Genomic DNA, 13441 nt, shown 5'->3' with positions numbered 1-13441 from the left:
CATTTTGGAAGTGATGGGACATCTTGTACATAAATCCTCTAAATGTATATTCTCTTTGTATAAAGCACTTTTGTTGATTAGAATGGCTAGTTATACACTAACTTGCACTCAGTGTTGACACTACGTCACAGAATATCGTACAATTCGTAAAATCAGACACAAGCCCAACAAGACTTAACTTTTTTTTCAATTTTTACTCAACAGTTAATAGAAGTGGACTCGTGGGAGGCCCCGATGACCATGTTGAGCACATGAAATTCTGGGCTCTGGGCTCTATGACATGTGTAGACCATAAGGCCCGCCATCTTGAATCAGCTTCACTGACGGAAAGAGGAACAATTTTTTGTGCCCAGTGGCCCTCAAATGCACTGGTCTTTAATTTCTGGCCCTCAAATTGGTGGTCTTTAATTTTTATGCCTTTCACCGAATACCATGAGATTCGGGATTTGAACTCCGGCTCAGTAAAAAAAAAAAAAAAAAAAAAAGACAATTTCATAAGGCAAAATTTTGTAGTAAAGTTAAGCCTTAAAACAGAGATTTGTCTTCAGGTATAGAGTTTTCGTATGCCTGAAGGCAAAACAGGCAGGGGCGGATCTAAATATAATTTATTTTACATGTATGTCGAAAGTTAAGCCCTGAATAAATTATATTTAGCTTTTTATTTTTTTTCCGAACAACCTGAATGAAAATTCTGGACCCGCCACTGAAAATAAGCATGCCTGAAGGTAGCAAAATTCTACCTGCAGACAAATCTTTGCCTTGCGAATCCAAACTCTACCTTGCGACTTTTTTTAAAAAATTTTGACTGAGCGAAGATTCAAATCCGAAACCAAGAGATTCTAGCAAGACCAAAAATTAAAGACCACCCCAAAATAAGAGCATTCCTGCCAATTGCCCGTAGGGGAACCCACCCAAATAACATGTATGGACAATAAAACCAAAAAGGTTGAGAAAGAAGATAAGAATACTTATACAAGGACAATAAAATTTTGGCTCCTTGGTTTTGACTGACATCACAAATAGAGTCTGTTAGTCTTCCTTGGCAGTTGCATGGATAAAAGTTTTTTATAGGATATATTTTATTTGGACATCGTTATTTTAAATGTATTAATTTTTTTTGTCTGTCTACCCATTTCGAAATAAGACATGTAGTGTTGGAAGTTTGACTAGATAAAAGATGTTTGAAATTTCACACAGATGAAGTCCATACGAAAAATAACAATTTCAGCCATAATTCGGACAAAAAATATTATTTTCAGCCACATCTGATAATATTGAGATAAGATAATTTGGGGGTAATCAGAGACAGACGAAAAAAAAAAAAAAAAGAGAGACAAAAGATGGGAGGGAGTTAATTTTGAAGAAAAAAACATGGAGAAGAGACGAATAAATTAAGTTAGATGATGGAGGAGTAATTGACAAAAAAACAAAGAAAAGTCTCTTCTAACTAAAACCATACTCCAGCTCAAGAAAAAAGACATCCTTTGCCGACACTGCACATGATGACTTGTTTATTTTATTTCTCTCACCCTCACCTCTCCTTCACATGCAGCCACGTCGTTATCTTTATTTAAGGAAGAAGCCAGTAATACACTAAGAAATATTTTGTTTATTCTTCTAGAGAAATCGTTGAGTACTTGAGTAAGTGAGTTGTCAACATTCGCAAACTAAACATGATATAGTCCTAACAGATTTAACGATTAACGTTAAGCAACTTATAGACAGGGATCTTTTCTTTTGGTTTAGTATATATTTGTTTTTTAGGTTAAAAATGACAATAATACTTATAATAAATCTTGCAACCAAAGCATTAGGTTGTCAAATTAGTTTTAATCATATTGCACTTGTATGTATGGATGGTAGGAATCAGAGTATGGAACCCTTCCGCTACATATGTCTATCTCCTTTGAATCTCAACAGAAAAACATGCCTTTTGCATCTACATACTGCCAATAAAAAAAATTAAATTAAAAGATAAAAATACTAGTATTTCGTGTTTACATCAATACAGTGATTACATGACACATGTAATTACAACACTCTTATCGCTAAATAAGTAGTTAATAATACACATTTTTATTTTTATTTATGATTTAATCATGGCAAATTATCACTTTTATTTTTATTTATGATTTAATCATGGCAAATTATTACGTATAATTTAGTATAAACATTGAGCTTGATTAACTTTTTTCCAAGTAAAAACATTCGTTAATTTAGTTAAATTCATTATCTTATACAGTGAAAAAGCAAAAAAAAAAAAAAAAAAAAAAAAAACTCAACCAATTTGTCTGAAAAATAATTAACAATATAAAAGAAAGTATGGAGAAAGAAGAGTTTTCTTCTTTCCTTTTATTTAAAACAGGAAGTCTTAAATAAAATCATTTGTTAAGTGAACTAAAGATTTGATTTGCCGCAATTAATTGCGTGACAACACAGCAACTTCCACTGTGGAGATTCTATATTTATTGTAGAGACAGAAAAACCAGACTTCCTAAATCATAAGTGGGTAATGAGGATGTACTGTAATACTAGTATACTTGTGTCACTGTCTTTTCCTTGCTGCAAAATTCATTTTAATAAGCACAGACCCATTTATTAAGAGTATCATTTTATCAAAAAATATTCAGACAATTTTATTATCTTTCATATTCTGTCTGTTGAACATGCTGTGGCTAAAACGCTACCCAATATGTCAGCTGGTTCCTCTTCGAAATTACATCCCCTTTCATGTGCCATCTGGTGATTGTTAGGTATGAAAATGATAGCAAAAGCCTTGAAGTGAAAGTCAACTAAAGCTTCCCACTGAAAAAAGTTATATTAAAATTTAAAAGGAACCACCAGATTTTTAATATATGTTACTGAAGAGTAATTTTCTCTTGCAACATGCATTATTTGCTCTGAAATTTGCATATATTAAAATGTATACGAGCAGTAATACACAATGAATTCTGTATTTATTTTCAAAGATAGTGGAAATTATCTTTTATATAGATAGAAATATCACTCCCCTGGTTAAGAAAAAGTTACCTTATTTCACTCCCCTTGTTATTTTCTTAGCTAGCTATCTATTAAGTTATTTAATTTAATCTCGTTTTCAGCTATTTGAAAAGTGATCTAAATAAAATTTTGTAATCGTATCCATAAATCTTTAACTTTATGGCAAAAAGAAAAAGATCTTCAAAAGCTCATTTCCTTCAACACTAATCAATACTAGTACTACTATTGTCCCAACGGCTAATATACAAGTATAGAGCGCGTTTGCTTAGCTTATAAGTTGCTGAAAACAATTATAAGTTTAGCTTACCCAATCAGTTTATAAGTTATTTTATGCTTAAAATAAGCCTAAAAAATAAATTGGATGGCCCAACTTAAACAACTTATAAGCTGTATTTTTAAGCTCAGCCAAACTGGCCCATATACACTTTACATTGTGTAGAGTAATTGGAAATTAGGAAGTAAATCACCATTTTAAGGGAGGATTGGAATTAGACAGGTTGTCATTGTCCATTAGCTGTGTCGTCAGTGTCATCAACTACAACCCTTTTTCCGTGGGTACACATTTTCTTCTGCATTACTTCACTGCCTTTTTTTTTTATTATTTTAGGTTAGGTAATACCAGTAAATATAAAAATATTGTGTCATAATCAAAAAGCCAAAAAAACAGCACCATCACAGCTTCACATATCCATTATTTCTACTAGACTAGATTTTCCAGACCCACTTTCCTCCTCCATAATACCCCCCCTTAACCCTCCCTTCTCATTCCACATTGAAGAACCCACACACAGTTATTGAAAAAAAAAAATATTCAGCATTTATCAAATCTTGAAAAAAAGATCGAAGCTTTGCATATTTTGAGGTTGTGGGTGTGTGTTTTCAGCTCTATAAAGAGTACTCAATTCAGCTTTTTCCTGAATCTTGAAAAAAAAAAAAAAAAAGATTCAAGATTTACATGTTTTGAGGTTGTGGGTGTGTGTTTTTCATCTCAAATTTGAGTAGCCAAAATGAGTATGTACGGTAGGGATCCATGGGGTGGACCATTGGAGATCCATGCTGCAGATTCAGCAACAGATGATGACAGAAGCAGAAACTTACAAGATTTTGATAGGGCAGCTCTGTCTAGAAATCTTGATGAGACACAACAGAGTTGGTTGTTAGGTCCAACAGAACAAAAGAAGAAGAAATATGTGGATCTTGGTTGTATTATTGTGAGTAGGAAGATTTTCAAGTGGACTGTTATCAGTATTCTTGCGGCTGCATTTTTAGCTGGTTTTATTACTATGATTGTTAAGCTTGCACCTAGACACAAACATCATAAACCTCCACCAGATAATTATACTGTTGCTCTTCGTAAAGCTCTTATGTTCTTCAATGCCCAGAAATGTAAGTCATCTCTTATTTATTTATTTAATTATATTATTGCCTGAACTCTTTAGTCTGTGTGCTTAAAAATGTGATTTTTACTTTACCATCTCATGGCAGAGTAGATCTGATTGATAATTGTTTTTGTCTGGAACTTGAATGATCTTAGTGATGCTTGATTCAGTCCTCTGTATTAATCTTCTTGCTTTGATTTGGATATTTATTATTTTTCCCCCAAATTTTGGATTAATTAAGATGATCAAGGTCATTTTATGAAAAATATGATTTTTTTTCCATTTATTTTATATGGGATGTGGAATGACTCTACGTGCTAATAGACAAAGGGCTTTGACATAAGATTGGAAGATTACTGCATCAGCAGTGGCTTGATTTGAGATGCACTAATTTTGACTTAATTGATGTACATTAGACTCTTATGACTTAATTGATGTACACTAATGTAGTGGTTATTTCCCCCAAATTTTGGTTAACTAGTTGAGCAAGGTCTTTTTGTGAAAAATGAAAAATATGATATTTTTTCCATTTATTTTATATCTGATGTGGAATGGTTCTACATGCTAATTGACAAGCGCTTTTGACTTAAGATTGGAAGATTACTGCATCAGCAACTGCTTAGTTTGAACTGTACAACAACAACAACAACATACCCAGTGTAATCCCACAAGTGGGGTCTGGGGCCTGGGGAGGGTAGGATGTACGCAGACCTTGCCTCTACCTTTGTGGGGCAGAGAGGGCTTGGCTTGGTTTGAACTGTAAAAATATAATTTTGCCTTGAATGATGTAACATTAGACTCTTATGGATTCAGTAGTTCATTTTTTTAATTTAGTGGTTGAATGCACTTAGTCTTTTTGTTGGTGGTTATAGCTCAATTGTTTGCTAATCCTCTATTGTTATTTACAGCTGGAAAGTTGCCCAAGCACAACAATGTGTCATGGAGGGGGAATTCATGTTTGCAAGATGGCAAGTCAGATGATTCAACTATGTTCAAAAACTTGGTTGGGGGGTATTATGATGCAGGAGATGCGATTAAGTTTAATTTCCCTCAGTCATTTGCTCTCACTATGTTAAGTTGGAGTGTGATCGAGTATAGTGCAAAATATGAAGCTGCTGGGGAGCTCAATCATGTTAAAGATATTATTAAGTGGGGTACTGATTATCTCCTGAAGACGTTCAATAACTCTGCTGATACCATAGACCGGATTGCTGCACAGGTAACTATCATTTATTTTGCATTATAATAAATGTATAGATTACAAATTTTCTCAACTAGAATGTTATAGTTTGTTCTATAATCAGTAATTAGTATTCAACTCTAACCAGTTATCATCGCCTTGGCCATCTGAGTCCTCTTTGCTTCTTGTAAATCAGATCAGCATCAATGACTGCATGAAATTTTATTTTCACAACGCTTGGATCAAAATTGAACTTATTCGGACTACTTGATCTCATTGGAATTCTGTTACATTTATTTAGGTTGGAAAAGGGGATACTTCCGGAGGGACTGAGCCCAATGATCATTATTGTTGGGTGCGTCCAGAAGACATTGATTATGATCGTCCCGTGACTGAATGTAGCAGCTGCTCGGACCTCGCTGCAGATATGGCTGCTGCGCTGGCTTCTGCCTCCATTGTTTTTAAGGACAACAAGGCTTACTCACAAAAACTTTCACATGGTGCTAGAACTCTCTTCAAATTTTCTAGGGACCAGCGTGGTAGATACAGTGTCGGCAATGACGCTGAAACTTTCTACAACTCTACCGGTTACTGGGATGAGTTTATATGGGGTGCAGCTTGGCTGTATTATGCTACTGGAAATTCTTCATATCTTCAGCTTGCTACGACTCCTGGTATTGCCAGACATGCTGGTGCTTTCTGGGGAGGCCCTGATTATGGTGTGCTCAGCTGGGATAACAAGCTCACTGGAGCTCAAGTAAGTCAATATTGCCTCTTCTAGTATTTCTTTGCAGCTATTGTTCTTGAGACTTGTAAGCTAGGAGGTTTTATTTCTTATAGGGACCTAATTATTTTGCTATAATGCTGCTTTTCATTTTCTCTTCAGGTACTACTGAGTCGTATGAGGCTGTTTTTGAGCCCTGGATATCCTTATGAAGAAATCTTAATGTCATTTCACAACCAGACTAGCATAATCATGTGCTCCTACTTGCCAATCTTCACTTCTTTTAATCGCACAAAAGGTAACCATTTTTTATCCAGTTTGCGTGTAAAGTTATTTGAAGTTGTTAGTTTGAAATCTAAACCAATTCTTTTGGGCCTTTCCACAGGAGGGCTAATCCAATTAAACCATGGAAGGCCTCAGCCTCTCCAGTACGTAGTCAATGCAGCTTTCCTGGCTACCTTGTTTAGTGACTATCTTGCAGCTGCCGACACTCCTGGATGGTACTGTGGACCCAATTTCTACTCCACTGATGTCCTGCGTAAATTCGCGGAGACCCAGGTAAATGATCTCTCCTATTCTTAAGTTAATAAAATTCTCCTTTCTTATTCTTGGGTTTCTCTTCTCCTCTGTCTTGTCAATGGTTGTGGTATATGCTATTCCTCAACCAACTTCACCTCCCTCTGCATCATGTTCTGTGGATGAGTGGGCTAGATTGGCCTCATATATGGTGTAGGGACAGCTAATGAATGATAGTTAACTGCTAGAGTGTAGACAGGGCCATCTCAACAAGATTTTGGGGGCCTAAAGCCAAACTTCAGAGAGAGGCCTTATGTTTTTTTTTTTTTTTTTAAAGAGACAGATCGTCATAGATAGTTTACTTTTTTAGTTTTTTTAGATGCGAAGTCAGTAATTACTATTTTATAGTCGTCAAGAACAATGCAAAATTGTTAACAATTTTTTCAAATCAATTTATTTGAAAAAAAATTCAGCTGACAATAATCAATCACGCGACTAAAAAAAATTCTTCTCTTTTTTTCTTTTATAAATATTGTGCACTCCCTCTGTCTCAATTTATGTGACACAATTTGAATTTCAAGAGTCCAACTTCTTTATTTTTATCGTGAATTCAGACATACAATCTTTAAGTTTTTTGAAAAATAATTTACATATTTAGAAACTACATAAAAGTAGCATAAGTGACAATAATTTTTTAAACAAATTAGCATAAACCTCAATAAAAAATGGGGCCCAAAGCCATTGCCTTGGTGGCTTTGGCCTTGGTCCAGCCCCGTGTGTAGAATATTAAAGACACGGTATAAGCAAGTTCTCCTTTACTATTTTTGCTGTCAATACTTTTCTTCGATATTTTCATCATAGCCTTTTTACTATTGTAATTTTCAAACTTGTTTTAAAAAACACGTTTCTTGAGCGGAGGGTCTATCCGAAACAGCCTCTCTACCACACAAAGGTAGGGGTGGTCTGCGTACACCCCACCCTCCCCAGACCCCACTTATGGGATCGCACTGGGTATGTTGTTGTTGTAGTTGGTATAAGCAAGTTTTCCTTTGCCTATTCTGTTGTAAGGTGAAAATCATTGCTGGGTTTAACTTGGTCATTTCTCTAATTTTGTAGATTGACTACATCCTTGGCAAGAACCCCAGGAAAATGAGTTATGTTGTTGGCTATGGCAATCACTACCCTAAGCGTGTCCACCACAGAGGTGCATCAATTCCTAAAAACAAGGTCAAGTATAACTGCAAAGGAGGATGGAAATGGAGGGATTCATCTAAGGCTAATCCAAATACTATTGTTGGTGCCATGGTTGCTGGACCGGACAAGCATGACGGATTCCATGATGTCCGTTCTAATTACAATTATACGGAGCCTACTCTTGCTGGAAATGCTGGTTTGGTTGCAGCTCTCGTAGCTCTATCTGGAGATAGAGACGTCGGAGTTGATAAGAACACGTTATTCTCTGCAGTACCACCGATGTTCCCCACACCACCACCTCCTCCAGCACCCTGGAAACCATGATCTTTTCATCTTTAAAACTCCGTGCGTGCCTCTCTCTTGTCTGAGTGTAGGGTCCTTATTTTTGATACTGTTGATTTCGATATTAGATTCTGAGACCATGAAGTAAGATGAAAGACAAAAAAACTTGGATGTGCAAACTTGAACATAGTAGTTTGGGCATTACTAGGACTAGCAAGTGGAACTCTTGAAGAATGCCCAAATGGCATGTCTGTTTTAATTTGAGCGTATCGTTTACACACAATATGTATGTAGTATGTATGTAACGTAACCAATCATGTATTCTTTGAACACTGTAACTGAACGTGAACCTAAATTTCCTCGGAACAACTTTTCATGTAATGTTCATCATCTATTTCGGTTTTGCATTGTGAAAATTATAAAGGGCAATTAACTTGCCAAACAGCAGGATAGTGCTGGACCTTGTATGAAAGATCAGTCCAAATAACAAAGCTTCTATTATCTTGTGAAGATCTAATGAAATCTAACATATTTCATATTGATGGGTGCCCCGTTTCAAGGAGTACCAGCGAGGAGCATATGACTATATTTGTCATCAAGGACGAGCATAGACTTGTCCAACTGGACTATTAAAGCTGAGGCCAGTCTCTACTTGAGTGTTTTTTGCTTTGATAAGATTAGTTAGACTCATAAAAATCCAATGGCCCTTTAGGCAAGCACCATTTTTTTTTTACACCAAATTCTATTTTAGTATAATATTTGGTGTTTTGGAGTTCCAACCTTGCATCATTTGGTGTGTGAATAGTGTTGCATCAAATTTGGTGTAACACTATTCACAAACACCATTACTATTCATTAATATTTTATTATTATTTTTTATTATATAACACTTTTAATTTAACATATTATAAATTTTAATTTTTTTATTTAGGTCCCTAATATACCTCATTATTTTTTATGTAATATTTTTATAATATTAATTTTACATCTTAATTTTGGAGTGTAATTTTTATAAATTAATTTTCGTATATATTATTTTTATATAAAATTGTAAGTTAATTTTATTATAAGTTATAATTGTATAAAAAAAATATAACCATCACAAAAATGAAAAGTGCAAATATCAAATATAATATGTTGTTAATAAAAAACACAATGTTCAATAACATAATAATTAGAATTGAAAATACATTAAAATTATAACACAATGTTCAATAACATAATACATTAAAATTATAACACAATGTTTAATAATATAATAATGTTCAATACATTAAATAACATAATAATTTGGAAAATTATAACAATAATTTAGTTGATGAGTTATGACATGCTGTAGTTTTGATGATTTGACAAGCACGCCAAGAACCAGGTCCTTGATCAGGTCCCCTGGGCATTATACAAAACATGATAGCTGGAAAGCACTGTTCTGACTGGCAGAACTGCAGTAGCATAGGTGCAGCATGCTAAAGGTCAAACATGTAGCTAAAGGTCAATATGAAAAGATGAAAGGTCCCTATCCATGGTCACATGCTTCTCACATGCTCCCTAATATATACACAACATGTTGCTAGGTTAAAGACCAACATTTGCAAATCTGAAAATTATATTTCTCTCAAGTGCAGCCGCCAACCCTCTCAAGGTGCTATCAAGAACAAAGCCTCAACAAGCCAAAGGACCAGATCCTTGAACTGAAGATGCTTCAAGTCCTAAGGCTGTTGAGTCTTTGTTCCTTTGTTGTATAAATTGTAAACCTACTCTTCTCTTTTAAGAAGTTGTTTGTAGGTGTTTGAATTCTCAAGGGCTGCTTGTAAGAAGGTTATCTTCACAAGCTCTTGAGTGGTACACTAGGCTAGAGGTAGGCAAGGTGCATTAGTTTGCTTGGCTAGAGGTAGTCAAGAGTTGCTTACAATAGGGTTATTGTAAGGGTGAGTGATTAAGAGTTTAATTCCTAGATTGCAATAGGTTGTAATCTGAAATTGCTCAGTTTAGTGAAGTTGGAAATCCTATTGGGGTAGGTCGTGGTTTTTACCCTTTGAGCAAGGAGTTTTCCACCTAAATATCTTGCCTTATATGCTTTCCGTCATTATCTATGAAAACTGTCCAGGGACCAGGTCTCTTAGACTGTTTTAGTAAACTCTCAGGTTGTGAACTAGCAAAGTGTGAACTCATAAGTTTTATCAATTAGTATCAGAGCAGGTTCTTTCTAAAAGGGTAATACCTAGAAAGGATCCTCGTCATGGCTAGTTCACCAAACATAGAGAAAGGAGAATCTATCACAAGACCACCAAGGTTCAATGGAGAATTCTATGAATAATGGAAGGCAAGAATGCAGGACTTTATTTTCATCGAGGGCCCTGAGTTGTGGTACATTATTTGTGACGGCCCTTATGTTTCTACCAAGGATGGTGAAGCTCAAGAAAAGAAACATCCAAAAGAAAAGAAGAAACTCAGTGATACTGACAAAGAAGCCGTACAAAAGGATCTCAAAGCCAAGAAAATCCTTATTCGCAGTCTTAGGTCAGAAGAGTATAATTTTATTGCTTCCTGCAAAACGGCAAAGGAAATCTAGGATACTCTCAAGAATGTCTATGAAGGATCTTATAGAACAAAGCAACTCAGAATTGAGACGCTGAAAACAAAGTATGATGTCACGACCCAAATCTGACACTCAGGCCGTGACCGGGCACCTGACGAGCTTCTACCCATAAGGCGAACCCTCTAAGCAAATCATGCGAAAATTAACGAATAAGATGAATAATACGCAAAGTCTCATAATATAAAGAAAAGTGTGAAAGCGAAATACAAATACTGAGTCTTGCCCATAAACCCCGTAAAAATGTCTAAGTCATGGAACTACTAGTCTGAATATAAAAGTACGAGACATAGCTCGGAATACTACTAAGTCAACTAAAGAAGAAGAGGCCGCCATGATCTAATGGTGGCTCACCTCGACTGAACTGGACTGAACGAAGCTGGAATGAATCAAGTATCGGCTACCTGGTCACCGTTAACCACACCTACACACACACAACATCAACAAGCGTGAGTCTAAAAGACCCAGCAAGATCATCGACATTCTCAGCTTACCCCTGGGGCAAGTCTTTGAAATCCCTGATAATGCATAAAAGCAATTACACAGTACAAGTATATTACATATATACAAACACTGAAGCTAAAGCTGAAATCATGAAGCATAAACAAGCAAAACATGAAATACTCTAAATCTAAATCTATGCTCACGGGACATAGTACGTATTTATCTATGTCTTACCCCTTTTTTCGGAGAGGGCATTATTTACCCCCATCTTACCCGGACAAGCAATAGATGCAATACACTGAATCTGAATCTATGCTCACGGGACATAGTACGTATTTGTCTATGTCTTACCCCGTCTTCCGGAGAGGGCATTGTTTACCCCCATCTTACCCGGACGAGCAATACATGAAATACACTGAATCTGAATCTATTCTCACGGGACACAGTACATATTTGTCCATGTCTTACCCCGTCTTCCGGAGTGAGGATTATTTACCCACATCTTACCCGGGTCACTTATAAATTTGGCATCTACCTCCGACTAAACCCAATAGGGCTTGCCGGAGTATGCTTATCTGAGGATATGATACATCGAAATAAACATCCAATCAATACCAAGTCAAGAGTATATACGTATAGCAAATATCTAGTTAAGCGAATTTACGCTAAAGGACTCGTATGGTCGTTGCTTTAGACTCTTGAAAATTATCCAATTTAGATCATGCCTGCCTACTCACACGAACTAAAAGGTTTAAATGCATACATACAACACAAACCATATGCTTTTTATGAAAAGCAAGTAAACTAAGAACGAAATGCCAAATTCTCTTAAGCCTTTTAGGTTAGAACTAAATCTCACATTTGCAATTTGTCTTGCCTTGTAATCGGAACGCAACCTCTCTTGAAATGCCAAATTCTCTTCAAACAATCTCCAATAGCCTCAATCTATCCAATAACATAAATAAATGGTCCAAATTAGTCTAGGGAAACTAATCCTTTAATTTTAGGTTAGAACTAAATCTACATTGGATTTCATAGGTTCCATTATCTACTAATTTGTCTATTTATGGAACATAACTAAACTTTTCAATAATTATATTTACAAGTAGCTAAAATATATCATATTTACTTTAAAGAAACACATGAGCTCCACCATGTTTTTACCACTTACAGATAACTAAGGCTTGGGTGAATATTATATAAAAGTAAAATTTACTTGGCATAGGTTCCATTATTACCTATTTATGGAACATAACTAAACTTTTCAATAATTATATTTAGTAGCTAAAATATATCATATTTACTTCACATAGCAAAAAAAAAAAATTTAAGCAAAAAAACGTGTCTCTCTCCTTCATCCTAAATAGACGCCATTATTCACCATATCCATTACTTTCATCCAATTTCAAATCGCTTTTTCAATTATTCAACTTCCTTTTATATCTCTAATTAACTACTCATTGATTTCTCTCACGTTTCAAATCTAATTCCCAAAATAAAGTAAGATTCTATCTGATTTTTATTTTTTACGGTGTATTTAACCTATATTTTGGGTTTTTTTTTTTTCGTTTGAATCGGGAATGCAAGTCTAAGTAAGTAACTATCGTGTTTGTTCTTGGTTGTTTTTTCTTAGATTCAATTGGAATGACTAAGAAAGCTGCTACTCCGATGAGAAATACAGGTATAGAACCCGAATTTGCGATTCCTAATTTTTCTTTGGGAATTTCTCAACATCAAACTGCCATTGCAGGCTCTTATGCTGAGAATCGTTCAAAAAGAATTAACGATCCTAGGCATTATAAGGAATATGTTGATTCGAAGAGTAAACAACAAGAAAAATTGAAAAATGTTTCTCAAATGGAGAAACAAAAAAAGAAGAGAAAGGTTTGGTGACAATGTTGTTAATGTTAAGGGCAAGAAAATTGCTAAAGCCAAACGTAATGTGGATGAGGATGATGATGAAGAGGTATATTTTTGTTGTATTTTCAAGATATTTAGTTCTTTTTTTTTTTGTTCGGTTATTACGGATCTATGAATTAAACGGGATCTATATTTTGTGTGCATTTTAAGTATATTTTCTGTGTTTTTTTTACACTTGTTTCTTCAGTTATTTCGTGCGTATTTTT

General features: G+C 35.0%; 1 protein-coding gene across 1 annotated transcript; it reads left to right on the top strand.

Annotated features, from left to right (window-relative positions):
* Positions 1-3792: 3792 nt before the first annotated feature.
* LOC132064452 (endoglucanase 25-like) lies at positions 3793-8678 on the top strand. The gene is made up of 6 exons (XM_059457435.1): positions 3793-4386; positions 5288-5598; positions 5861-6316; positions 6446-6581; positions 6669-6841; positions 7916-8678. Exons 1-6 carry the CDS (start codon positions 4008-4010, stop codon positions 8315-8317), a joined length of 1857 nt encoding a protein of 618 aa, XP_059313418.1. The 5' UTR covers positions 3793-4007; the 3' UTR covers positions 8318-8678.
* The last annotated feature ends 4763 nt before the right edge of the window (positions 8679-13441 follow it).

This window comes from Lycium ferocissimum, chromosome 7 (genome assembly GCF_029784015.1).
Source record: "Lycium ferocissimum isolate CSIRO_LF1 chromosome 7, AGI_CSIRO_Lferr_CH_V1, whole genome shotgun sequence".
NCBI lineage: Eukaryota > Viridiplantae > Streptophyta > Magnoliopsida > Solanales > Solanaceae > Lycium > Lycium ferocissimum.
Note: the sequence above shows the minus strand (reverse complement) of the source record. Positions and strands in the feature narration are given on the sequence as shown.